Source organism: Amblyomma mixtum, chromosome 10 (genome assembly GCF_055824585.1).
Source record: "Amblyomma mixtum isolate Tamu chromosome 10, ASM5582458v1, whole genome shotgun sequence".
NCBI classification, from domain to species: Eukaryota; Metazoa; Arthropoda; class Arachnida; order Ixodida; family Ixodidae; genus Amblyomma; species Amblyomma mixtum.
This window is the reverse complement of record NC_143021.1, coordinates 136,864,869-136,892,611: the sequence shown is the minus strand read 5'-3', so window position 1 is coordinate 136,892,611 and position 27,743 is coordinate 136,864,869. Positions and strand designations below refer to the sequence as shown.

The following is a 27,743-nucleotide window of genomic DNA, read 5'->3' as shown; positions in this document are numbered from 1 at the left end:
TGCTGTCAGATTGTCGAGCATATGCACACCTGAATTCGTGTCACTGAGAGCACGCCTCTTCGCCATCCACTGGTCCCGTGTTGTACGTGACACAAAGCGAACAAGTACCGCCGGCGATTTTCCTTGTTTCTCGGGCAGCCTGTGCAGGCCATCGAGCTCATGTTCGTACAGCAGAGGAAGTTTTAGTTCATTTGCCAGTGCATTTAGTTTACCAAGCAGGTCTTCATTACTATCGTGCATCAACCCATGAATTTCCAAGTTATGTCGCCTAGTGTATTGTTCGAAGCTGTTCAATTTATTTATTTGTTTATTTATTTATTTATTTATTTATTTATTTATTTATTTATCATCATACCCACAGCGCCACTGGCTGGCATTACAGTGGGGGGGTAGAAGAAAAAGTACACAAATGCCACCGCGTGCAGGTGGTTACAAAAAAAAGATAACAATGAGATAGAAGGAACACGGAATTATTATACACAAAAAAATGTCACAGCATGGAAGAAAATGAATCATTTGATAATATGGACACTACTTCCTCAGGCAGCTTGTTCCATTCCGAACCGTTTTGGGGAAAAAAGACATTTTAAAAAGGTCAGTCCGGCACCTGTATTCTTTAACTTTAAGTGAATGATCTCTACGTAAAGACACGTAATCAGGGTTGGCTATATATTTGGTTCTGTCTATTCCAGTTCTAGAAAACTGCCTGAGCCTGAGCTCCTGAACTTCCTGTCCGGTGTTAGTAGCCTCAACCTTTTCCACCCTCTTTTGAAGAGCCGCGATTTCAGCTGACTGCTGTTTCATTTCTACAAGTACCTCGTCGTACTTTTCAGACATATGTTGAACAGAATGTTCCATTCTGTCTACAGTTTCTTTAATTTGCAGCAGTGTCTCGACCTTGGCTTTTATCTCCGTTATTTCTGCCAGCTTCTTATTTATCTGTAGTAAAACGTCCAGAAAGGCAGGTTCCTTTTCCGGCTTTTCTTTCCTAGGTGATGCAGTGCCGCGAGCCGATAAAATGACGCATGTTTGACACGTCCATGCCTTCCTGTCTGTGAGACTTTTAGATTTAAAGGCAGTTTTAGAAACTCCGGAGCAGGATCCTAAGTGATAACCATAAGCACATTCACAGCACATCGGATACGTGCCGTTTTCCGGTAGCAGCTCATTGCAAACCAAGCAGGAGTCGTTTGCAGCCATGTGTAACAAAGCAAAAGATGCAAAACACACAGAATGGACTTCAGCAACAGCGGCGGTGGCGGGGCAGGTAGTTTGCAAGGAAAACTACAGAAAAACCCAACTAACCTGCGAAGTATGAATACTGCTGTTAGCGAAGGCCGCTGCGTTCGGTGCCACCGCCGCTGAGCAAATGCGCCGAGCGCGGGTCAGCTCCGTCTTTTTCAAGATATCGTCGCTGACGTAGTCCCATCCAGGAGCAGCAGGCCAATCACTCGCTTCGGCGTCCTTGCAGAGGAATGGGGGCACCAAACTCGAAGAACAGCGCTGGGCCTGGATAGCAGTCTGCGAAGTATGAATACTGCTGTTAGCGAAGGCCGCTGCGTTCGGTGCCACCGCCGCTGAGCAAATGCGCCGAGCGTGGGTCAGCTCCGTCTTTTTCAAGATATCGTGGCTGACGTAGTCCCATCCAGGAGCAGCAGGCCAATCACTCGCTTCGGCGTCCTTGCAGAGGAATGGGGGCAGCAAACTCGAAGAACAGCGCTGGGCCTGGATAGCAGTCTGCGAAGTATGAATACTGCTGTTAGCGAAGGCCGCTGCGTTCGGTGCCACCGCCGCTGAGCAAATGGAATAGGTAAACTATTCCACTTAATTATAGTATGGGGAAAGAACGAATGCTTAAAAACATTAGTTTTGCATGAAAACGCGGCACTTTCTTCGTATGGTAAGAGCGTGTAGGGTGTCGAGATGTGTGCTCAACTAAAATTCCTTCCTCTATTGTTAGTTTATTGAGATAATACAGGTACAATAACTAATTTTCACGATGACGATGCATGGCAAGGTGTTCAAGTCCTGCGGTTTGCAGTAGGGCAATTGGGGAAATATTCCAACTGTAACAATTAAAGATAAACCTAGCAGCTTCGCATTGGACATTTTATATTTAAGTTTGTTACTTTCGGTCCAGTGATCCCGCACTGCCACAGCATATTTCAACATTGGCCGAACAAATGTTTCATAAGCTAAAAGGTTTATTTCTTGTGTGGATTGTGCCAGCGTTCTTCTGAAGTTGTGCAGTTGTCGTAGAGCTTTTTTTCTACATACGATATGTGCTCGTTCCATCGAAGGTCTGAGGCAATCTTAATTCCTAAGTATTTAAAAGCGTTGACATCTGAGAGGGGCTCATTGGCTAAGCGGTACGTAAAACTAAAAGGATTCTTTTTACGTTTCACAGTCATCGCTACTGTCTTGTTGGAATTCAAAGTCATTTGCCACGTGGAGCACCATTTTTCTACTGCAGACAGTGAATCGCTTAAAATGAGTTGATCTTCAGGGCTAGAAATTTCTTGATAAATTATGCAATCGTCTGCGAAAAGCCGTATTTTAGCATGTACGTTGTGAACTATGTCATTAATAAATACTAGAAAAAAAAACGGGACCCCAAGACTGAGCCCTGCGGAATACCGGATTCTACTGGGAGAGAGCCCCTTCTTAGGCAAATGTCTAAGCAACAAATAAAAAGAAAAGAAAAAAAAGCATCAGAGAGGACACCATCAACAACCACACTTTGACATCTACGCGAAAGATAGGCTTCGATCCATGAGAGTACGCACTCGTGTTTCAGTATAGGTTTTAACTTCTGGATTAATATTTGATGACACACACGGTCGAATGCTTTCTCGAAATCAAGAAAAACAATATTTACTTGATTATGCCTATCTAGTGCTGCCGCTAAATCGTAGACTGTTGCAATAAGCTGTCTTACTTTGGAGAGACCGCGACGGAACCCGTGCTGGCGGTTATCAAGGACGTGGTTCTCCTCGAGGAAATTAGTCAAGTGTTTACAGATGATGTGTTCAAGCAATTTTACTGAAGTGCACAAAAGAGAAATTGGCCGGTAGGAAGAAGGTGCTGATTTGTGTTGGTCTTTGGGAATCGGAGTGATTTTCGCGTGTTTCCAATCACTTGGCAATTTAGAGCGGTTTAGTGATTTCCTAAATATTCAAGTTAAACATTTGGTGGACCATTCAGCGTACCGTACCAGAAAGGCATTAGGTATTTCGTCAATCACTGGCGACTTCTTTGTGTCCAAGTTAAGCAGAAGAGCTAGCACACCTTCCTCAGTTATGCAAATGTCACTGGTTGGTGCCAGATCATCAAAAGAAGAAAAATGTGGCTTGCAGCCGTCATCGTGAGTGAATATTGAGCTAGTACTGGTTGAGCGCCTGCGCTGTTTCTAACTTGTCGTGCATACCCGCACTATCTGCAGAAAGGCCAAGAATCAATTTCTTGCGCGGCGCGAGATGTCGCCAGAACTTGCTTGGAGAAGAAACAAGGAAATTTTTTATACGTGCAGTGTGGAATTGATGTTTGGCTGTATTGATAGCGTTCCGCAACGACAGGCGTAGCATGTAAATCTTATCTGCAGTGGCCGATGAAGGACGCTTTGGCGTTGTTGTCTCGCTTAAGCTTACGTCCCAGACGAGCAATATCTTTTGTCATCCAAGGATTGCTAATGCGCAAAATTTTCCGTTTTCTTGGCACAAAATCGCTTATACATCGGTGAACTAAGTTTTTGAAGAAGCACCACATGTGCTCAATAGAGGTACTATGTGTTTCGTACAAGCAGGAAAAGGAAGAAAATGAAGTGTCTAGTGCATCTAAGATATCGACATCCCTTGTACGTGAGAAGATCGGTATAATTGTCTCGCTCTGCTGAAGCTTTGATATAGGGCGCAACTGCAAAGTTAAACTTTACATTTTATGGTCTGATATTCCCTCTAAGAAAGACAGACGTAGTGTTCGGCGTAGCAGGTTGCCAGAAACAAGAAACAGGTCCAGAAGTGATTGAGAGTCGTTTTGTACACGGGCGGGCTCAGTGACTAGTTGTGTCAAGTTATGAAAGAACACTACGTCGAGAAATAGTTGGGAGGCACCAGTGAGAGCCACCGGAGTATCAGGCAACCAATTTGTTGACGGAAAGTTGAAATCACCCGTCGATAACAAATTGGCTGAGCGGATTTCATTTCGGCATAGGAATTCATTAGGCTTTTCTAGAAATATGTTATTCGAATTCGGGGGATGGTAGAATCCTCCTATAATTACATGACATTCCTCAAGGAATACTTTGAGTATAACACTTTCTAACCCCTATATGTTTGGCAACCTTGTGACCCGCAGGGACTCTTTGTATAATATGTCAAAGCCACCACCGCGGCCATCTCTGTCGCTCCGGAAAATGTTATAACCACAGGGTGTTATTTCACAATCATAAATATCAGGATGCAACCACGTTTCTGTCACGACTACAACGTGAGGATTTTGTGCCAGGACAATGCTCTCTATGTCAGTTACTTTATTCAAAATGCTTCGGGCATTGACGTAGATACAACGGAAGGTCTTATTAGAGCAATCATCTATTCATTGTGACCGTTTTGAACTGCGGCGTTCTTCGATTATAGGAACTCTTTTCTTCAGAGTGCTGTCCCACTGAAACACTTCGTCGTTTATTTTAATCTTATCGTATACTAGATTTACTTTTTTTCCTTCTTTTCTCTCCTCAGCTGTACTATCCCAGAGGTACTTTCGAATAGTTCTTGTGGCAGTGGAAAAGTCGTCAGATACAGAAATGCTCTTTCCTTTCAACCTGTGGCAATTCTTGAATATGTTTAGTTTTTCATGGTGGTCGAATAGTTTAATGATTACTGGTCGTGATTTGTTTGTTTGTTTGCGCCCTAATCGGTGAATTTTCTCCATCGAAGACACCTCTACACCTAATTTTTCATGAAATGAGTTTACTACTGCCTCCGAAAGTGATTCAGAAGTCTCATCGACCATTTCAGTCATGCTATATATGATAACATTGTTGCGGCGACTCCTGTCTTCAAGATCGACCAGTTTTTTTCCAGGCTATGAATAGTGCTTTCCAAGTGAGCAATTTTACTGCCCAATTCCTTTATAGTTGACACGGTTTCATCTAGCTGCTTTAACTTTGCTTCTATGCCATCCAAGCGGTTGTGAATAGCTTTCTGTCCTTCAAGTAACCGTTGGAGCAGCTCTGCTGTATTACCAGGCCCAGGGTTACACTCGACATCTCCGCAAAGCATGCGAAGATCAACAAAAACATTCCGAATGCGCGAACATAAAGTACACACACTCTGAGGGCACATCAGCTGGACGAGGAAACGATCACTGGTTCGAATAGTGCCATATTTGTTACTGACCTGCGTAAAAAGCAGAAATGGGTTCATGGCAATGTTGTCGGACGGCCAGCCGATGTGCCCACTAAAGGAATCCCAGATCGGACCTCTCCTTATGTAGGGCGAAGACGATGACGTGCGAGGGGGCGGTGTCCAGGCGTTGGTGTCGATACGGGCAGACTTTTCGCGTGCGCAGGCTCCGATCAGGTAAGTCTGATAGGTTCGGCACACTGGTTTTTCCGCTGCGCTGTCCGTCAGAGCAGTTCCTAGCGTCAATATCTGCGTAAAAAGCAGAAATAGGTTCATAGCGATGTTGTCGGACGGCGAGCCGATGGGCCCACTGAAGGAATCGCAGATCGGACCGCTCCTTATATAGGCACCCTGCACCCGCCAGGCACCGCCACCGTCGAGGCTGCGTTCAGCTCCCCCGCGCGGCCAGTTCCTCGTCCCTGTCAGGAAGGCTCGCCCCGCGACTTCGAAGGGATGGCGTCTGCTAGCGGCTGCCGCTGTTCGTAGAGGCGTGATTTCGACCTATTCATTCATGAGGCTGAAAAATTCTTTCCAAGAGCGAACGTCAGGAAAGGAACGAAGATTTTTGAAGCAGGCCATGTACACAACGTGAAAGAGGCGGTATCTTGCGACGGGAGCGAAGTAGCAGCCCGGTGCACTGCGCAGACAAGCATCCCTGCGCCACCGAAAACCACCAAATTAACGCTAATAAATATTTGTATCTGGTGCCTGTTACCGCTGAACTCTCACTCATTTTTTTTATGTAGCTATATTCCAGTAGACAGCTTGTTACCGCAAGCTGTAGTTGCAAGGCAGGGATCGCAGGCAAATGTAAATGCGCTGCTGCCGTTGCCGTGTTTTTGGAGCGGTGTGAAACGCTCTCCAAAACGAGCCAACCGCAAGCCTGGAGCGTTCCTGCATTTAAAAAAACTTATCCTAAACTTTCAAAGACGGCCAGGCGGCATAACATTGAAGGTAATTAGAAAAGTCCAGTTTTTGAGCGAGCGGCGCAAACTTAATTTCATAACATTCTCGTCTGCCGCACCTTCGGTGTTCGATGTGAAACGCCCTGTTCATACTACGCCTTGAAATGATGTACCCATGGCGTAATCTGCCGCTCATATTTTCTAATTTTTCCAGCAACTGCCAGGTCCTTATTGTTGCAACACGTGCGTCAGTGTTTTGATGATATGAGATGTCCAATGAACGAGCTTTTGCAAGCAGAAAAGGATGCAAGCTGCGGCGAAGCGCCTGTGCGCATGAAACTCCTGCGGAAAACATAAAACTTTTTACAAAAAAAGGAGCATCCCAGCTATTTCATGCAGGATCCTTGCAGAAAGCGTGTGCTCAAAAAGCGGGATTTTATTGCAAGCTTTGTTTAATTTCTACACATTCAGTACAAGTACCCTAAGTTTTCGACATTGGCATTGTACTAAATTATCACCCAGTCGTTCAGATGTGGCGGCAAAGATTTATCAGGAACATGTTGCCGTTGCCCCTGAAAACGTGCCTTTACTGTCGAAAAAGACGCTGGACGACAACGCGCAGTGGAAGCGAGCAAGGATTCCGCGCATAACTGGAACTAAGGTGAACGATTCTTTACTGCGCAAAATTCGGGCTTCTTCCTCAGGCGTGACTGCGGCAGAGTTATGCGTGGCTTTTTAAGACCACATATTGTTTACAGCCATGCATGAGTCAAGTAAGCTTCTGCACGGGTTTGACCACTGCTAGACCAGAAACCGCGCGTGCGTGTTGCCCGTCGCGAAGGGCGGGCAGTCTCCCAATGTCGCGTCGGAAATCCACAATACCTTGTCCCAGGCGAATTTATATACGCATTATTGCATCCTGTAACACAGCAGTGCGTCCTGTTGTTGTTATGTGCCATTTTTTGCTCGGTAAGGACGCCCAAAACTGCTGCGGGACCGCGCGGGCAGCACAGCGGGAGCTGTCGGACTGCCCCCGCCTTCCTGACAGGGACGCGCGCGCCGCCGCCAGTGGCGCGCGCGTCGCGCTGGAGTTAGGTGCGCAGGGTGCCTATAGGGCGAAGACGATGACGTGCGAGGGGACGGTGTCCAGGCGTTGGTGTCGATACGGGCAGACTTTTCGCGTGCGCAGGCTCCAATCAGGTAAGCCTGATAGGTTCGGCACACTGCTTCTTCCGTTGCGCTGTCCGTCAGAGCAGTTCCTAGCGTCAATATCTGCGTAAAAAGCAGAAATGGGTTCATGGCGATGTTGTCGGACGGCCAGCCGATGTGCCCACTCATCGGCTTCATTCACTGCAAAGCCGAAGCCACCTATTCGACGACCGAGAAAGAATGCCTCGTCATTATTTGGGCCACGTCCAAATTTCGACCCTACCTGCACGGACGACCATTCAAGATTGTGAGTGACCACCATGCTCAGTGCTGGCTTGCCAATTTGAAGCATCCCTCTGGCCGCCTTGCTCGTTGGAGCTTGCGTCTTCAAGAATTTGACATAACTGTAGTCTCCAAATCTGGCCGCAAGCATTCCGACGCAGACTGCCTGTCCCGAGCCACCGTCGACGCAGCACCGGAAGAGGAAGACGACGACGCTTTCTTAGGGCCGGTAAGCGCGAGCAGTTTCGCGCAGCAGCAGCGCTCGGATCCTGAGTTGCAAAACCTAGTTGCTTATCTAAAAGGAAAGACCGCATCGCCTCCCCGAGAGTTCAAGCGCCAACTGTCGTCCTTCGTCGTTCACAATAATGTACTCCTGAAGAAGAACTTCGCGCCCAACAGGACAGTGCATCTTCTTGTCGTGCCCAAAAATCTCAGGCAAGAAATTATGCAGGCATGCTATGATGAGCCGACTGCAGGGCATCTCGGGATTTCTCGCACGTTGCACCGCATCCAGGAGAAGTATTATTGGCCGCGGCTAGCTGCCGATGATTCCCATTACGTGAAAACGTGCCGTGAGTGTCAGCGACGCAAAACGCCTCCGACTGGACCAGCCGGACTCCTGAACCCCATAACACCTCCAACTAACCCCTTTCAGCAAATTGGAATGGACCTCCTCGGCCCCTTTCCGATTTCATTATCGGTTAACAAATGGATCATCGTGGCCACCGACTACATGACCCGATACGCCGAAGCAAAAGGGTTGCCTAATGGTACCACAACAGAAGTCGCTAAATTTTTTGTCGAACAAATTCTCCTGCGACACGGCGCCCCCGAAGTGGTCATCACAGACAGAGGAACGGCGTTTACAGCGGAGCTGGCGCAAGCCATTCTCAACTACAGTCAGACAACCATCGGAGAACAACTGCCTATCATCCACAAACCACACAGAGCGGACTCACAGAGCGTCTGAACAAAACTATCGCAGACATGCTCTACATGTACATCGACGCCGAACACAAGACGTGGGACACCATTCTACCGTACGTGATCTTTGCCTATAACACTGCCGTCCAGGAGACTACCAGGTTTACCCCATTACAGCTTGTACTCGGCAGGAAGCCGACGACAACACTCGGCGCAATGCTCCCGCACGTTTCAGACAAAGACAAGCACGACGTCGCCGCCTACTTTGATCGCGCCGAGGAGGCTCGAAGACTTGCGCGGCTTCGCATTAAAGACCAGCAGTACGCCGACGCCCTACGCTACAATTTGCGCCGACGAGACACGCATTATAAGCAAGGTGATCGTGTTTGGATGTGGACGCCAATTCGCCGCCGTGGATTGAGTGAAAAGTTGGTTCGACGCTACTTTGGCCCGTACAGGGTTCTCCGTCGCATCGGTGACCTCGACTATGAAGTCATCCCCGACGGCACTACAGCATCTCAACGACGATGCACACGCCCGGAAGTCATACATGTCGTACGCCTTAAACCTTACTATGAACGCTAATCGACTCGACGTTTACATTCTGCTTATTTATTTTTCATTTTTGAAGCGTCGAGGCGACGCTTCTTTGGAAGGGGGATAATGCCACGTATCAATGTAGTGTCCATTTGTTCGCGCTCAATGCCGCAGGAAAGGGCTGTTATCATTTTTGTTTGTGACGCGAGAAGAGACCGGACTAATCTCGATTGATCAGAGCCATGAAGAGCTGCATCTACGTTTTTCTAGATTACTGTAGACGATCTTGACCTGTTATATCGAAGTTTCCTTGCTCGCTTTACATTGAGCGATGCCGCGAGCGGCGGGCACTCGTAGTTCGACGACCGACGAGCACGTTTGTTGCTTACGCCGCCGCCGAGTGATTCAGTTCTTTTGCGGGCGCAAGTCAGCCCAAATGAAGAACTTTGTTTCCAAGATTGGTTGGTGTCTTCCTGACCGCTGGGCTGCCGTCAGTTGTCACGGCAGTAGTCACGAATATTGTGTTTTGAATTTCTGGTAATAGCAAAATTGTCATTGATTAGTTTGTTTAGCAAGACGGGAAGGCTGTAACTTAAGGACTGGTTCATAGAGTAAGTTCTTGGTGTTGGAGTGGTCCAAGTTTCTTTGTATCTAGTGTTATGGCAGCTGTTATTTTCTCTCAGTTGTCCAAGTACAGTGAAGAGATAATCACGTTGTTGTGAAGAGTATTTATAGCATAATAGAAGCCTGTAAAAGTATAATGCGAAGATTGGAAGGATATCATACGTTATAAAGATATTTCTTGCAGGGAAAATGAATGGAACATTTGCTATGGACCGGACGGCTTTTTTCTGCAGCAAATGCAATCTATGAAAATTTGTTACCCCGGTTGTTCCCCAAACCAAGATGAAGTATTGTATATGAGTTAGTACTAACACGTTGTAGAGCAACATATTTACCCTGCTATCTTTACACTGCTACTATCGCAGCCACTTCTTTACTGTCATCGTCCTCAACTTCACCAAATAAACCACTGTTGCATTTGTAGGAGGTTAGGTTTGCCGCCCGCGTCCTCCCTCGAACTCCGCAGTCGCACGCTGCCGACCCCCGGTATGCCGTCCATGTTGGCCAGGCAGTCCTATGCTCCGGCTCCCCTCACCATCGGGACCTCCCCCTCTTCAGCGGGACTGACCACCACATTCCTGAAGGCTGGCTTACATCCTACGAGCGGGTTATGACGTGTAACAAGTGGAACGACGTTACGAAATAGAACAATTTCGTATGCTGTGTGGCCGGAGTTGCGAACCTGTGGTATCTGAACCATGAAGAAGACCTCTCCAATTCGGCCACTTTCAAGATCCTTTCCGAAGTGTTCTGTCGCCCTGCTGCCCTTAAGCTGTGTGCCGTGCAACGCTTGCGCGAAAGTTCACAGCAGTCAGGTGAGACCTTTACGAGCTACATTGAAGATGTGGTCAACCTGTTATCGCGCATCAACACCCAGATGTTCGAGGCTGAAAAAATCAATAATATTTTGAAAAGAATCGAGAATGACGTATTTAAAGTGCTGCTGCCTCGAGATCTTCGCACCTTTTCCAAAGTGGTAAGCATCTGCCAAAACTATGACGAGTGGTGCAAGCAGACGCTTCTCACTCGCAAGACCGCCGCTCCGGACGAGTCACTTGCGGGGCTGTCAGCTGCACCTGATCCACTCAGCGCTGTCGCAACAGATCAAGGACTTCATGCGTGAGGAAGTGTCTCGTGAACTTCCCCTTCTGCCGTCCCACTCTGCGCCGTTTCCATGCCTTGCGCCCGACCTTTGTCATACCATCATGAACGTGTAGCTGAAGCCCTTCCACCGACCCAGCCGGCTGCGCTACCACGTCATTCCACCCCGGTCGATGCCCTATTGACATACGCTGAAGCCGTTGCACGGCCGCGGCCACCTAGGTACCGCTCGAGCGTTGCTACGCTTCAAGTGCCTGTGCCTCAGGTCGTTCAAGCGACGAGGCCTTTTTAGAGCGCAGCTCTTTGGCGTCCGTTCCTGGGTTTCGCGTCGTCGTCGGCGTCGGCCTCGTAACCAGCTCCGCCCCCCTTTCATCCCCCCAGCGCTATCGGCGTCAGCGGCATCAGTCAGTCGCTGCTATCTCTTCCCTCCTCCCTTTATCGTGTTGTCCGCTTGCTGCGCGCGCTTCTGCCCCCATCGTTTGCCGCTGGGTGTACACGCCGCCCCCCTCCCCCCTCTTCCTGCGAGTCTCCGGTTGTCAAAGCGCCGGCTCGAACTTAATTCCTTTCTTCGCTCCTCCTCCAATACAACCCCTGTGCGGTGGCAATCAGAGAGCCAGATCGGTGGCGGCGGATCTGTATATGTGCACCGCCCGAGCCGAAATTGCGAATACGTGTGAAAAATAAAAAAAAATTCTGTGATAGCGCATACATGTGTTGCTCGATTTCTTTGCCTCAATCTATCGAAAAGGTGAAACAGCTTATTTGCTGCGCTCAAATTTCGCATTAGGAAGTAACGTAATCGTCGGTAATTTTTTTCCGACCGCTTCCAAGAATCAGAACTCCCTAGCGCACAGGTGACAATCGTTCCATCTGTTATTAATGTGGACCGCCTGGTCATGTTTTCCGGCTTTGTCGCCGTCGTGTGCCAGTATATCCCCCACTACCTCCACGAGTTACCGAATGCTGGCCTCCTCAAGCTCAATACTCAGTGACAGGCAAGCCGCCAGTGCCGTCCTCTTTCAGCTGACAGCTCCGCTTTCTCCACGCAGCACTCACCTTCACCGCGTCGCCGCTCCCTCTCTCCCTCTCTCCAATGCGCCGGCGCCCCACTCTTTCGCAAAAGGAAACCCAGATACCACAGTTCCTGGGGCGAGAAGTGCGCCGCCAGTGAAATGTTAAACGCCTCAGTTCTCTACCGACAATCTTATCGAAGCTTTTGTAGGGGAAGTTCCTGTTCCGGCGCTCGTCAATACCGGTGCTGTAGAACAATTTCGCCGTTCTTGCGAAAGGTTGCAGCACCACCTTCTGGATTCTCGCTGCGCATGGTAACTGCGCAACCTATTGAGGCGTTAGCGACGTGCACTGCCCGAGTAGTTATTGAGGAAGTTTTATATACAAATGAATTGGTCGTTTTGCCAACCTGTTCTCATTAAATAATCTAGGTAGGCGCTTGCTGTCACGCCATAGCGCCGCCATCGATTGTGCTCCTGCTGAACTGGAGTTCTTTTCGCTCAGCGATTCCCCGTCAGCCGCTGCCCCTTCTGCTGCTTATCACAAAGCCGTCGTTGCCGTACGCGTTGACCTACCTGCATGCTCTGCTTTCTTGTGCCCATCTTGTGCTAACGTACATTTTGCGCTATCCCCCATATTTATCCACCGCAAGTCACTGCCCTGTCAGCTGGCCTTACCGCGTTGTTTGTCACCAATACTTTAGCGTATCTTTCCGCTGTGCGGCGCAGTGAGCGTGTCGGAACCATTCAGCAAATTTATTTCATTCTCCGCCAGGATAAGAATGACAATTCACCGTCCCTCATCTTAGACTCCCTCAGCCTGTGTCAGGCTCCCGCGCTCGACATTTCGCCTGGACACGTTTTCCTGCACTCCACTGAGGCAACCCTTGGCCTCCACCCCCTCAACAAACACAACTTCTTACGCTGCTTCATCAATTTCATTCTTCCTTCGGTTGAAACCGAACCGCGTTTGGCCGCATCTACTGCCGTCAATTAAATCGACACCGGTGTCCATGCCCTTCTGAGTCAGCGCCCTTACCCCTTCTCCGCCACTGAGTGCCATGTCATTCAAGACTGTTTAACCCCATGCTTAAGAGCGGCGTGATGCAGTCCTCTCACAGTCCATGGACAACCCTCAAGGTACTCGAGAAGAAGAAAGATGGCTCTATTTGTTTCTGCGTTTATTAGAGCCACTTGAATCAGATAGCACGGAAAGACGTTTACCCTCTGCCACGTATTCATGACGCTTTGCGCTGCCTGTAAGAATTGGAACTCCTCTTCTCTCGATTTGCGCTCTAGGTACGGGCAGGTCACCATGGCTGCCGACGATCGCCCAAGAACCGCCTTTGTGGCCACTGACGGGTTGTATGAACTTAATGTCTTGCCTTGAGGCCTCTGTAGTGATCCGGCTGCTTTGAAGCGCAGGATGGACACTATTTTGCACGGCCTGAAGTGGATGTCCTGTCTGTGGTATTTAAACGACGTCGTGGTCTTTTTTCCCGACTTCGACACTGAACTGTCCCGGCTAAAGCACGTCTTGACATACATGCCTTACGGAGGCCGGCCTGCACCTCAACTTAAAAAGTGCTGCTTTGCTGCTCGCGAACTGATGATTCTGTGTCATGTTGTGTTAAAAGAGGGGGTCCGTCCTAATACCGCCAACCTTTGTGCTCTGACTGCTTTTCCAAAACCTACTTCCATCAAACAAATGCACAGCTTCCTAGGCCTCTCTTCCTACTTTCAGCGTTTTCTTCGGAACTTTGCTGCAGTTGTTGCCCCTTTAACTCAACTCCTCGGCAGCAACGTACATTTCTCGAGTTCCTTTCCTGCTTGCGACGATGCCTACAACACTTTGCGTGATCTCCTCATGGCCCCTCTTATCGTTCGCCACTTTGACCAGCAAACACCAACCGAAGTATACACGGACGCCAGTGGTATTTGACTCGGTGCTGCGCTCGAACTGCGTAAATCTCGACTCCAAGAATTTGTACTTGCTTACACCGGCGTCACGATCACTAAACCAGAGTCCAACTACTCATTCAGGAATAAAGAGCGTCTGGCCATTGTCTGGGCCGTCCGCAAGTTTCGACGTTACCTCGCGGCCATCCTTTTGACATGGTCAAGGAAAACTATGCCTTTTCTTGGCTTTGTTCGTTAAAAGATCCATCCGGCCGACTGGGTGCATGGGCTCCCCACCTAGAAGAATTATACCATATGCGTAGTCTACCGGTCGGGCCGCAAGGATCAGGACGTCGATGTCTTGTTCCGCTCCCGGCTGCCAGCGGAGATTGCCAGGCTCTCCGCCATCGAAGTCGCTGCGCCTTCGGTCACTTTCGGCGGCATGCCTTCAGAGTCTGAAAGTCTGAAAGCAGCATTAAGATCAATCGATTGCCTCCCTTCTCGACTTTATATCTGATCCATCTAGGTTTCCAGCATCCTGCGCCCTTCTTCGCCTATCTTTCCATTTTGCCATTCGCGATAACCTGCTTTATAGGTGTAACTGTAACCCTGGTGGACACAAATGGCTTCTTGTTATTTCACGACATCTACGCTCCCAGCTCTGCACCTGTTTCCATGCTGACTCGCAATGCTGTCACGGCGGAGTATTCAACACGTATACTCGCATCCGTGCCCGATACTACTGGCACGGCATGTACAGCTTCATCCTCAGGTTGGTGCGCTCGTGCCCGGCCTGCCAATGCCAAAGCAACAGCGTAATCGCGGCGCTGGCGAGTTGCAGAAACTATCTTGTCGGCGCCGCCCCTTCGTCCGCGTTGGAATTGATTTAAATGGCCCTCCACCATACACCGCCGCTGGAAACCGGTGGGTTATCGTTTCCATTCAACAGCTGATGCGGCCACCTCGGCGCTCCCTGCTGCTACGGCTCGTGATGTGCCGCCGCTCATTCTGCAGCGTTTCATTCTTCACCAAGGTGCTCCTCGTGAACTGCTCAGTGATAGAGGGCGCGTCTTCTTGTCTGACGTCGTTGACGCTGCCCTTGGCGAGTGCCACATAATTTATAGGACTTTTACCGCCTACCATCCCCAAACAAATGGTCCAACCGAACGCTTTAATCGGACACTTGGTGACATGCTGACCATCTAGTACGTCGCTGCCAACCATACGAACTGGGAATTCGTTCTACCCCATATAGCGTACGCCTATAACACTGCCACACAGTGCACTACAGGCTTCCCTCCGTTTTTTCTGCTTAACGGCCAGCATCTATTCGCTCCCATCGACACAGTTGTCTCCTACGCCCTGCCGCATCTGGGTGTACAACTGTCTCTGAAGCTGCCCAACGCGCCGAACACGGCCCCCAGATCCCAAGGTCATTCGCCGAGACTCAGGGGCGCCTCAAACACCACCACGACAAAGATCAGCTTGCACCGGACTTCCCAAATGGTGGACCCGTGTGGCTCTAGATACCCTTCAGTACCCTCGGCCTCTTCAAGAAAATTATTTTGAAATATTATAGCACGTACCACGCCCTGGAGTGCACCTCCCCCGTTAACTACACTGTTTAGCCACTCATGCAGTCTGCCGATATCCGCTGCCATGGCCGCGAGACTGTGCATAGTCAACGCCTTAATCTATACTGCGATTCGGTTGTATTGTCGGCACCATCAGTCACCAGGATTGCTCCTTTTCTCCCCAGCGCCATTGTGAAGGAGCAGATGGGCATTAACCCATCCGCACTGCCATCGCTCCGAGCGAGACCCTGCCTGGCCGACGGCGAACAGCCACTGCTTCAACGCTGCTTCCGTCGTCCTCGATGTCCCTAAATATACCACTATTACACTGCTAACATGTGACATGCCTACTATATTCCAACACAATTAGGTATGCATTGAAACTCCCCACCCCCTCCAGCCATTGCGGTCACAAGCTCTTCCTGTGCGACAAGCAAATAATCACTTGTTATAGCCTTCCTTGATGAGGAAAGAAAACAACACAGGACAAATCTATCGCAGCAAAGCTTTTGATTTCTCTGACATTATAGACTACCCGAAAGACGCGGGATCGATCGCGGCCGCGGCGGCCGAACTTCGATGAGGGCGAAATTCTAGAGATCCGTGTACAGTGTGATGTCAGCGCATGTTAAACAACTCCAAGTGGTTGATATTTCCTGAGCCCACATAGCCGGAGCCACTTTGGGATGTTAAATCCACCTAAACAATAAAACAGACTGAATCGTTGAAATCATGGCATTGTTTCCTGCGGTGATTTGTTAGCAGCGTAACACAACTCCCTTCAAGCTATGGGTTGTTTTTTCCAACTGCTTTTTTGTACGTTGTGCCTTACCATATGGTTACATTCTATTTCCATGCTGCTGGCCACCGAAGCTATTGCGCTCAGCATACTACGAGCAAAGCGCCTAACGCTTATGAGAGGTCCTTTTATCATTGATGTCATAAACTTTATGTCGAAGGCTTTATTTTTTCTCGATAATGCTTCAGCACAGGAAAGCTAAGAGCTTCTGCATTCACGATATATCAATATTTACATATTACAACACGGCATTGCAAAACACAACACCTCAGTAAACGAGGAGATTTCCGCTATGCGTAGAACTTTACCACCACCTCCCATATTAATCCGGAATTCGACATCCAGAGAGACTTTCCCCGCTGAACGCATACACATAATGAAGACAAAAAAAACACCGTCATGATCTTGTTAGTGCACTGAACATTCTTCATCCATATGTGGCAGCTATCAATTTATGCCAGATGTACATTTTGCTTCCTGTAAATTTGTTTGCCCTACTACTGAGCAGAGATCAATAAGCAGTGCTTCTTGCTGCATAAAAGAGGTCTCAGAAGATGCAATATTCTGAATTAAGCTGCATTTTTCGTAGTTTCTTATGTTTCATTCAAGCTCCACGCATTGGAAAGTTGTCAACTACACCCTCATATGACTGGGCTCATTTTAACGTCTAGTGATTAATGCTCGGTAGATTTGCCCTATTGGGATTTCCTGTTCAGTAATCAACGATAGTAATTAAAACAAGATTGGTGCCAATACCGCTGCCTTGTAGTTTTTACTAAACATTCTTACTTTTTTGCAGCTCGAAAAATGCCTTCTGTTTGCTGTCAGACGGCACGCAGCAGTGAGCCCTGCTACTGCTGTCTCTACCTCTCTACCGTTTTACAGTGGCCGGGTACGGTGTTCACTTTCTTATTAAGTAAAATTATTTTTATCTTGCCTCGTTATCACTTTTCAAGTCAGGTTTCGGAAACCTAACTGTTTCGTGTTTACTCTCACCTCTTATGTATAGTTACGATGCTTAAAGGAGCCAATCTTTCTATTTTTATAAGTGATTGTGGCCAATTAAGGTTTTTAGTTTTGTTTGTTTATCGTTGTAAGTGTACGATGAAACGTTTCCTCACAACTGGTTGCGATATATTTTTCATGGACCACGCTTTTGAACCAGCGGTTTAGGCATCATACTCGCATGCGGGAGGTGCGGTTCCATCGCCAATGCCGCCGGTTATACACCTGTAAGGAGGACGACGGGCATACGCGCGACCCGCATTGCCATCGCCTGGAGCACGCGCCTGTCGACCAGCTGACCTCGGACTGCTGTTCGCCCTGCTCCCGTTGTGAAGCTTCACTGAACAAATCCCACCTTGCATTTGGTGGAAGTGCGGGGTAATGTCCTCTTGCCCTTGAACTCCGCAGCCGAACGCTACCCCCTACCGCGATGCCTTCGACCCACCAAGCCGTCCAAGTGAGCCCGGCCGCCGTCGTCTGTGCTGGTTTTCTCCGCCAGCGGGACCCCGCTATCTTCAGCGGCACGGACGACCATGATGTTGAAGATTGGCTCACATCGTATGAGCGGGTGAGCGCATACAATAAGTGGGACGCGGAAACCAAGCTGAACAATGTGATTTTCTATCTGACGGGCGTGGCGAATCTGTGGTATCGAAACCACGAGGCGGACATTACATCATGGTCCGTTTTCAAAACAAATTTCTCATAGGTATTCTGCCGCCCGGCTGTCAGAAAACTCCGTGCCGAACAACGCTAGCGCGCGTGGTCGCAGCAGGTAGGCGAGAACTTCACGAGTTACATCGAAGATGTCGTGGACCTGTGCAAGAGGGCGAACGCACAGATGTCCGAAGCCGACAAGATCAGGCATATCCTCAAGGGCATTGATGACGACGCCTTTCAGATGTTGTTGGCGCGAGACCTGCGCACCGTCGCCGAAGTCGTCACAGCATGTCAGAGCTTCGACGAACTACGCAAGCAGAGGGCTCTGACACGCGAACACACCACGAGCATCGACTCGCTTGCTGGCCTGAACGATGCAAGAGACCAGTCATCGCTCCTGCCGCAAATCAAGTTTCATCCGTGAAGAAGTTGCTCGAGAGCTCTCGCTTATTTCAAGCCATCGAGAGCCACCACCAAACATAACTCCGAATCTGAGGCACGTCATTCAAGAACAGGTCGCTGAAGCTCTCTCTCCCGCAAGCCCCTCAGCCCACACCTTTCGCGGCCCCGCTGACATATGCGGAGGTTGTTGCGCGACCTCGAGCACCCACCTACGTTCCGCCTCCTAGTCCTCTTCGACAGCCTTCTGCTTTTATTCCACCACCTGCTCATCTGCAAACATCCTGGGGCACGGCTGATAACATTGGACCGCCAGCTCAACTGGGGCAACTCGTGGCGCACGCCTGATAACATTGGACCGCCAGCTCAACTGGGCAACTCCTGGCGCACGCCTGACAACCGCCCGATCTGCTACTTCTCCGGCCTGCCAGGTCATGTGGTGAGGCTTTGCCGTCGACGCATGAACGGCTCACGACCACCTCCACAAGTTTCCAGTTACTGGTCCCAGCGACAGTATTCGCCTCCTGCTGAGCTGCCCCTAAGCCGTTCTCTGTCTCCTGAGCGCACCGCCTTCTATGGACGCCGTTCGCCTTCTTCACGTCGGCGATCCATCACTCCGATGCGACGGCATCCCTCGACGACTCAAGAGGAAAACTAGGTGCCGCAGTTACTGAGGCGAAAACTGCGCAGTAGTCGAAATTTGAAAGGCCTTGTTTGTCTGCTGCTAATTTAATTGAAGTTTTTGTAGAGGGCGCATCTGTCATGGCGCTTGTCGACCCCGGTGCTGCGGTTTCTGTCATGGATGCAGCGCTTTGCCGCTCTTTGAGGAAAGCGAAGGCGCCCCTTTCTGGCCCGTCGTTGCGAACTGCAAGTGCGCCACTCATCCAGCCGTTAGCACCGTGTACTGCTCGAGTAGTCATAGAAGACATTTTATAATTGGTCGAGTTCATCGTTCTGCCGTCATGTTCGCATTCGATCATCTTGGGCTGGGACTTCCTGTCGCTCCACGACGCAGTCATCGACTGTGCTCGGGCTCAAGTAGAGCTTTCTACCATGCCAAATCCCGTGCAAGAGACTGAAATTTGTGGTACCCCTGTTTCTGCCAAAGCTTTTATCGCCAACAGTACCGATATTCCTGCGTGCTCTTCCGTGATTGTGCCTCTCTCCTGTGACTCCCTTCGCGATGCCAGTGTCATCTTCGCGCCGTCTCCTACTTTTCTACGCCGACATTGTCTGCCTCTGCCTTATGCCCTGTTCGCTTTATCCGTCGGCCTCACAGCACTGTGGGTCTTCAACCCGTTTTCCAGCCTCTTCGAATTGCGCCGTGGGGAGTGCGTCGGAACCGTGCAGCTCTTCGATTGCGTTTTCAACCACCCCAACGCTGGCTCAGAATTACCGCCGATCGCCATGGACGCGCTCAAATCACCTACCCCTGCGCCCGCCACGTTGTCGACCGATCTATTCCTTTGCTCTATTGACGCCAGTCTTCCGCCAACTCAGCGAACCCAGCTTCTTGCGCTTATTAAGGAGTTTCTCTCCTCCTTCGATTGCCACCAATGTGTTTTGGGCCGCACGACGACTGTCGAGTATCGCATTGACACCGGCGCCCATGCCCCTCTGCGACAGCGCCTTATCGTGTTTCCGCCACTGAACGAGAAATTATTCAAGAACAGGTAGACACCATGCTTCAGAACGGCGTTATTCAGCCTTCCACCAGCCGCTGGTCCTCACCGGTTGTCCTCGTCAAGAAGAAGGATGGCTCCGATCGATTTTGCGTCGATTAACGCCGCATTAATAAGATCACACACAAAGACGTCTACCCTTTGCCCCGTATTGATGACGCTTTGTACTGTCTACAAGGCGCGGAGCTGTTTTCTTCTTTTTATTTGCGCTGTGGTTATTGGCAGGTCCCAATGGAAGCTGCAGATCATGCTAAAACCGCGTTTGTGACCCCTGTGTAACGCTCCTGCTACTTTCGAGCGAATGATGGATACCGTTTTGCGTGGTCTGAAGTGGAAGACATGCTTGTGCTACCCGGACGATATAGTTATTCTTTCGTCCGACTTTCAAACGCATCTATGTCGCCTGAAGCACGTCTTGAAATGCCTCTGAAACGCAGGCCTCCAGCTGAACTTAAAAAAATGCACCATTGCTGCCCGCGAACTGACAATTTTAGGTCACGTTGTGTCGAAAGATGAAGTACACCCTGACCCTGCGAATCTTCGAGCCGTGTCTGAGTTTCCCAAACCTTCCACCACTAATGAACTTCGCGGCTTCCTAGGGCTCTGCTCTTATTTTAGGCGTTTCATTCGCAACTTTGCCTCAATTACTGCCCCTTTGACTCAGCTGCTCGGCACCAATGTTGATTTTTTGGCTTGGTCACCCGCATGCGACGACGCCTACAACACCTTGCGTCGTCTCCTCACGGCACCACCCATCTTGCGACATTTCGACCCGGCGGCCCGCACTGAAGTCCACACGGATGCCAGTGGTATTGGTCTTGGTGCAGTGCTCGCCCAGCCCAAATCTGGTTTCGACGAATATGTCGTTGCCTATGCCAGCCGCACACATACCAAGGCTGAGTCACACTACTCTTTGACTGAAAAAGAGTGCCTCGCCATTGTGTGGGCCTTAGGCAAGTTTCGTCCTTACGTGTACGGCCGTCCTTTCGACGTCGTTACGGATCATCACGCCCTTTGTTGGATTTCCTCACTAAAGGATCCGTCCGGTCGCCTGGCGCGATGGGCGCTGCGTCTTCAAGAGTACAACATCCGAGTCGTGTACCGATCGGGCCGCAAGCATCAGGACGCCGACGCCTTGTCTCGCTGCGCGCTCCCGGCCGAACTTGCCAGCCTCTGCGAAATCGACGCCCCTGTTCCGTCTCCCACCATCAGTGACCTGCCTTCTGAGCAGCGCAAGGATCCCTGGATTCGTGCTCTTCTCGACTTTCTCTCCGACCCATCGGCGTTTGTACCATCCCGCGCACTGCGCCGTCAAGATTCACATTTTGAGGTCAGAAATAACCTGCTTTATCACCGTAATTATCATTCTGATGGACGAAAATGGCTCCTCCTCATACCTCGCCACCTCAGGTCCTATATCTTTTCATGCTTTCACGGTGACTTGCAATGCGGTCACGCGGGCCTTTTCAAGACTTACACGCGCCTCCGCCTCCGCTACTACTGGCGTGGCATGTACAATTTCGTTCTGAAATACGTACGCTCCTGTCTCGACTGCCAACGCCGCAAGAAACCCACCAACCGTATTGCTGACGGGTAGCAGCCGCTGTCTTGCCCGCCTCGCCCTTTCGACCGCGTTGGCATTGATTTATACGGGCCCCTCCCGTATACTGCTTCTGGCAAACGAAGGGTCATTGTTGCCGTTGATCACCTCACGAGGTATGCTGAGACCGCCGCGCTCTCTGCTGCCACGCCACAGGATGTGACATCCTTTCTTCTGTGTCGATCATCCTTCGACACGGTGCCCCGCGTGAACTCCTCAGCGACAGAGGCCGCGTCTTCCTATCTGACGCCATCAAAGCTCTTCTCCATGAGTGCAACGTCATCCATCGGACATGCACCGCTTACCACCCTCAGACAAACGGCCTCACTGAACGCTTTAACCGAACTCTGTGGGACATGCTGGCTATGTACGTTGGTTCGAACCACACGAACTGGGACCTCATTCTCCCGTATATTACGTTCGCTTAAAATACTGCTACGCAGTCTACAACCGGATTTTCTCCTTTGTTTCTCCTTTACGGCCGATATCCCTCCATTCCCATTGATACTGTTCTCCCCTGCCTCCATGACGCATCTGAGTGTACCACCGCTTCCGAAGCCACCAGGTACGCCGAAGACTGCCGCCAGATCGCCCGGTCGCTCACGACAGCTACCCAGACCCTTCAGAAAACCCGCCACCCTTCAGAAAACCTCCCCAGCATTTCTCGCCCGGCTCTCTTGTCTGGCTGTGGATACCTCCCCGTACTCCGGGTCTCTCCAGGAAATTGCTCGCTAGGTATCACGAGCCCTACCGCATCTTGCAGCAAACATCTCCCGTCAACTACATTGTTGAGCCCCTCAGGTCTTCACCCGATCTCAGACGCCGCAGCCGTGAAACTGTCCATATGAACCGCCTGAAGACATACCACGACCCCGCTCTCTTGTCCGCCCCCTTAAGTCGCCAGGATGGCTCCACTTCTGTCCAGAAGCCATTGTAAGGAAGACGACAGGCATACGCGCGAGCCGCATTGCCATCGCCTGGTGCACGCTCCTGTCGACCACTTCACCTTGGACTGCTGTTAGCCCTGCCCCCGTTGTGAAGCTCCACAGAACAAATCCCACCTAACACACCAATGATAGTGCGTAAACTTTTTTTCCTTCTTCATTGACACCTCAACTGCCCCTGTTGGGGTTAATACATGACGGGTGGGTCGTTACAGCATGTCAATAATTTTTCAGTGAACGCGTTGAAGCGAGCTGCATCAATGTGGAGAACTGCGTCGGTCGGAAGGCGATTCCAGTCCATGGCTGTCGGTGGACAGAAAGCGTTAAGATGTGCGGTACTATGTGCGCATTGTGGGTAAAGGACTCTCTCGTGATGAATGTGATCAGAAACGCGGTAAGCTGGTGTTATAACTGAGCTTCCTAGCAGCAAGTGATATAATTTATGAAAGATACATAATCTGGCAATTTTACGGCATGAAAAGAGGGATGGAAGATTAGGTTCTGATTTCTGTTTGGTGAAGCGTGAATAAAAGAATAATCCGAGTGCCGCACAACGTTGAACCGACTCGGGGGTGAGAGAAAGATTTGACTGGTGAGGTTTTCTAACTGCGCATGCGTATTCCTGCTTGAGACGAACGAGCGTTAAATAGGTCAGAAGTTTATAGTGGGAGGGGCTATTCACAAGTTATGGCTTAAGAAACCAAGCGTACGGTTGGCACCCTTAGTAATACTGCAAATGCGGAGTATCCAGCTAGATAGTGGGAAATAGTTGCACAAATGTATTTATAAGGGGTTACTGCAGAAATTTCGGAACTGGAGACGTATTTCTTTTTGTCGAAGGATAGGACTGCCTCCGGTGAAATGTAATTAGAGAAGTTTTGTTAACATTTAGAGTCATCAGCAAGTTGTTGTACCATGATTCAATGTAATTTTAGGGTACCGTTGCTGTTAGTGATAGGTCGATGCATAACGCAGTCGTCGGCAAATAATCGAAAATTAGTTCTGATGCGAGCCGGCAAGTCATTTCTGTAAATTAAAAAAAGCAAAGGGCCGAGTACTGTCCCTTGGCGCACACTGGAAGCAACAGGGGTCAAATCAGAGCTCTGTCTATTAGCGTATAGAAACTGTTGACGGTTACAAAGAAAGCGTTTTATTGGGTCAAGAGTGAGGGGATAAATACTTAAACATGAAAGTTTATAGAAAAGCCGCTTGAGGGCAACTTTGTCAAATGTTTTTCGAAATCTAGAAATAATGTATCCACTGGTATTTCAAGGTCTAAATTGGAACTGATGTCCCTAATGAATGGAGCCAGTTGTGTGTCACTTGAGATACTTTTCAGGAAACCATGTTGGTTAGGATGAAAGAAATTTGCCGATATCAGAAAGTTTACAATATGTGAGTGAACAATGGGCTCCATAAGTTTTAAACAAATGCTAGTAAGTGATATGGGATGAAACTATTGCATGAAGACAGGGAACCTGTTTTTGGTACTGGAATAACCTTGCCTTCCTTCCAGTCCTGTGGCCTCACTACGTCTGATAATGACTTCTTAAATACGTGTACAAAAATAATGCTTCTAATGTTTTCGTGTTTCTTACAAGCTTAGAATTGATACCATCCACACCGGCTGACGATGACACTTTTAATTGATTCTATTAGTTTCGCGATGCCGATAGCATGAAGAGATATGCTAGGCATGACTGGATGATTGTACTGTGGCTGGGAGATTTCCATCGGGTTCTTGACTAAATACGGGCGAAAATATAAAATTTAGTGTTCCAGGAATTCCGTGATCAGGAATAGGATTACTTTCGTTGCCTACTAGAGCTAAGGGAATAGAGTGGGAGTGGTTAATAGATTTCTAAAATTCCATGGCACTGGCGCGCAGCATGTTGGACAACGTTATTGAATAGAAAGCGCGCTTGGTCTTGGCAACGACTTCTGGAAATACCTTTTCGAAGGCGTCGTATTTTCCCCATGCTGATGAGGTCTTCAGGCGTTTAGCTGCTTTATCAAGCAGCTATTCTTTTTGTTGTGCTTATGCTATAGAGTAGTGTTAAGCCATGGGGATGCCGGTCGCTCAGTTTCGGTTATGCAGTTATTAAGTATAGAATCGAATGAAGCATGGAATATTTATGATTGCTGATCCCAGGCAAGTACGTAAGAGGCGAGACAGCTGCAGGGTGTGAAACTAGTATCAGGTCTGCTATGGTCGAAGAATTGATACCTTCCTTAGTAGGGATGGAAACGAGCAGCGCTAAATTGAATGTAGGGCATGCATTTACGAAGTCGCTTTGAATGGTTTTTTTTGCGGCTGTTAAAGTTATAGCAGATGATGTGAACAAGCGAAGCTAAAGTCGCCAAAAGGGAGCATAGAAGCTTATGCGAAGGATGACGTCAAATTTTGAAGCGTATCAAGGAAATCATTGCAAAAGGAAGGGTCTGGGGAGGGGGTAGGGGATTCGAACGGGTGTAATGGTCTTTACCTGGCTCCAATAATAATGGGTGGGTATGACACGTTGCACATTACACACACAGCTTCGAAAAGATCGTTGAGGTTAGTAACAGCGCAATGAAGGTTGCGATCAGTACCTATCAGTACACCACCTCTGCGTCTGTTTTTGCGGTCACGCCAAAAACATTGAAACCAGGAAGAAATGAAAGAACCGCTGAGCCTTAGACAGATGAATTCAGCCAGTATCTGCTAGCACGAGAACCTTGCTTTTGTTTCGTCTAGGAGGCTGCGAAGTGTCTCACGATTGGCTAGTGTACTTCTGATGTTAGTGCAGATAAATGAAATAGTATTACCACTCAGAATTGTGACAGTGGTCTGTTATAGCTATGAATTCGGCATAACGTTTTGCCTGGCTTGGTTGTATACACAAACTCTGTTATCGATAATGAGCTTATCATGCCGGAGCTTAGATTTTTTCTTCTGTGACTTGCCATTTTCAACTAGGTGTTTTTTTTTGTTGCGCAGATGCTGGGTGAGCAGTCCAGAACTATGTTGTAATCTGTATTTTTTAGTTTGTTAGCGCTTGAAAGTAGCTACTCTTTAACTTTGAAATGAGCGAATTTTACGATGATAGGCCTTATTTCACTTTCTGTAAATTTTCCCAGTCGATGTGACAGCTTGATATCCTTTGACGAGACCTTGACGCCTAGCTTAGAAGCACAATGTTGTGTTACTAAATTCTAAAATTCCGACCACGTTTCGTGATCTTCATCGGTCAATACAAAGTATAAGAGGTTAGAATGGCGTGCCCTATCTTCAGAATGGTCTATCCTGGATGTTGTGATAGATATTTCTTTTGTTTTCGCTTTGACACATGCCTTAACGTTTTCAACTTAGTTATTTATATACAGTACCCCTAAGGGCCCTTGTGCGAGGGTATTACATGGGGGGGGGGGGGGGGTAGATTGTTGCATAAGAATACGACACTGGCAATTGAAATAAATATAATGCATGTAATAACGAACTATGAGATAAAGCTAGTAAAGTACACAAATAAAGCAACAAATAACGGAAAATAAAATACTCAGTAAAAGTATAATGCCCATAATATAACCAAAATACTAAATCTATTATCCCCTAGGACTACATCGTTTTGGTATCGTTGGGTCCCAATCGTTTTCATTTCATTCAGAATAGGTATTTGGCCTTCACGAATTTAGGCAAGTGCCTCCATGATTTCGTGAGGTTTCTCTGTCGAATGGGACCGCATATTAGGGCCGGGATAACTTCAATGTTTCCGGCAAGTGTTAACAGCTCAAATAAATATGCGTGCGCACTCACGAATGATTTCAATACAGTAGCATGGGCTCGGGATCATTAGCAATTCACGATAACGGGTACGCCACACGTCCATAGAGAATCGATTGTTTACTTGCATGGCGAGCAGACGACGGGCGTAAGTCAATCACACTGTTGCTGTGGCGCCGATTACATTGAAGGGGGTGATGGAACTTGATGTGCTCTTATCGGAAATGGTTGCCGGAAATGGTTGGCGTCGCTCCTGATGCGGATGCTGGTCTGGGAGCAATAGCTGCCGTCGAGTGCAGTTGCAACGTGCCCAGTGACGCCACAGAGCAAATATGCAGAGAACTGGTTGCGCTCGATGGTCCAGATGATGAAACGTCAGTAAACACGTTCGAGTGGGTAGCGCACAGACTGGGTGTCGGCACCACGGTGTCTACATTGGCTCCACAGTCGTAAATAGTGCCGCCAGGAAAACATGAAGAGGAACCTGAAATGCGAGCAGATGATGGGCGTTAGCCGATCGCATTTTTACTGCGCTGTAGAGCCCTCGCCTGGTGCGCAGCTTAACATGGTGCAATGCTCAGAAAATGACTGTGTCTGATCCCCCTCCACACGAGACTGAAAATAGCCTGTGCCGTGGCGCTTTTTGGCCAAAGCGGCTCTTGCCGATATACACCATCATAATCGTCAGTATATTTTTCTTCGGGCTGCATGAACCGCTGTACTGTACCTTTATAATTCGTGTAGTGGGTTTACGCGCGATTAAGAGGAACTAGCGCAGTTTGTAGTCGCAGGTAAATTGAAAAATTCCTATATAAAGCTTGGCTCCTTCGAGCATTCAGAATTACCCAATGCTCTCAAAGATGCTTAAAGAAATATGGGACAAATGCGATGGGTAGAACAGGAGGAGTTTGACTTCCAGAACTTAGTGGCACGTGCTATTAAACCCATGCCAAACCTCTCTTGCCTATTTTGTATGTATCTGAAGATTTGGAAAACGTCATATATATTAGTCCTATCCAATTTCTCCACAGTGGAATCTGTGTAACCTCGTTCATACAATACGGTGCTTGCTTGGTAATATGGCACATTTATATTGTTTGCTTCCAGATGCTCAAAAAAATCATTCACCTACAAGAACAAGAAATGTCTGCCTCTCCAAGGATTTAATATATGGAAAGTTCCTGAAACTGGTCGTCTTCCTTCTGTGCCCTGTAAAGGCAATATACATGTTTGTACTGAATTCGGCATTGCACTCTCAAATAGTTGGAATGACTCAGAGAGTGTTTGCAGTTAATAGCCATTGCATTTTGAGAGGTATCAAATGAAATATTTATTTCTTCATTCTACAGAAAGAAACGCAGGGCGCTTGGTTTTGAATAAAAGCATGTCAGCAGACACTTGAAACGGTCTCCGTTCCCTTGCATGCAGCGCATAAAAAAAAATCAAGTTAAAATGCCAAATAATTACAAAAATGATCACAAACA

The 27,743-nt window shown here is 48.7% G+C and overlaps 1 protein-coding gene across 1 annotated transcript in view; it reads left to right on the top strand.

Annotated features, from left to right (window-relative positions):
* Positions 1 to 27,494, top strand: part of LOC149327054 (uncharacterized) — a 115,849-nt gene extending 88,355 nt beyond the window's left edge. Inside the window, exons 6-7 of the mRNA XM_089562340.1 lie at positions 17,006 to 17,098; positions 27,367 to 27,494. Coding sequence (XP_089418466.1) covers positions 17,006 to 17,051 — 46 coding nt within the window. The 3' untranslated portion in view covers positions 17,052 to 17,098; positions 27,367 to 27,494. The remainder of the gene's footprint in view (positions 1 to 17,005; positions 17,099 to 27,366) is intronic.
* Positions 27,495 to 27,743: the final 249 nt, after the last annotated feature.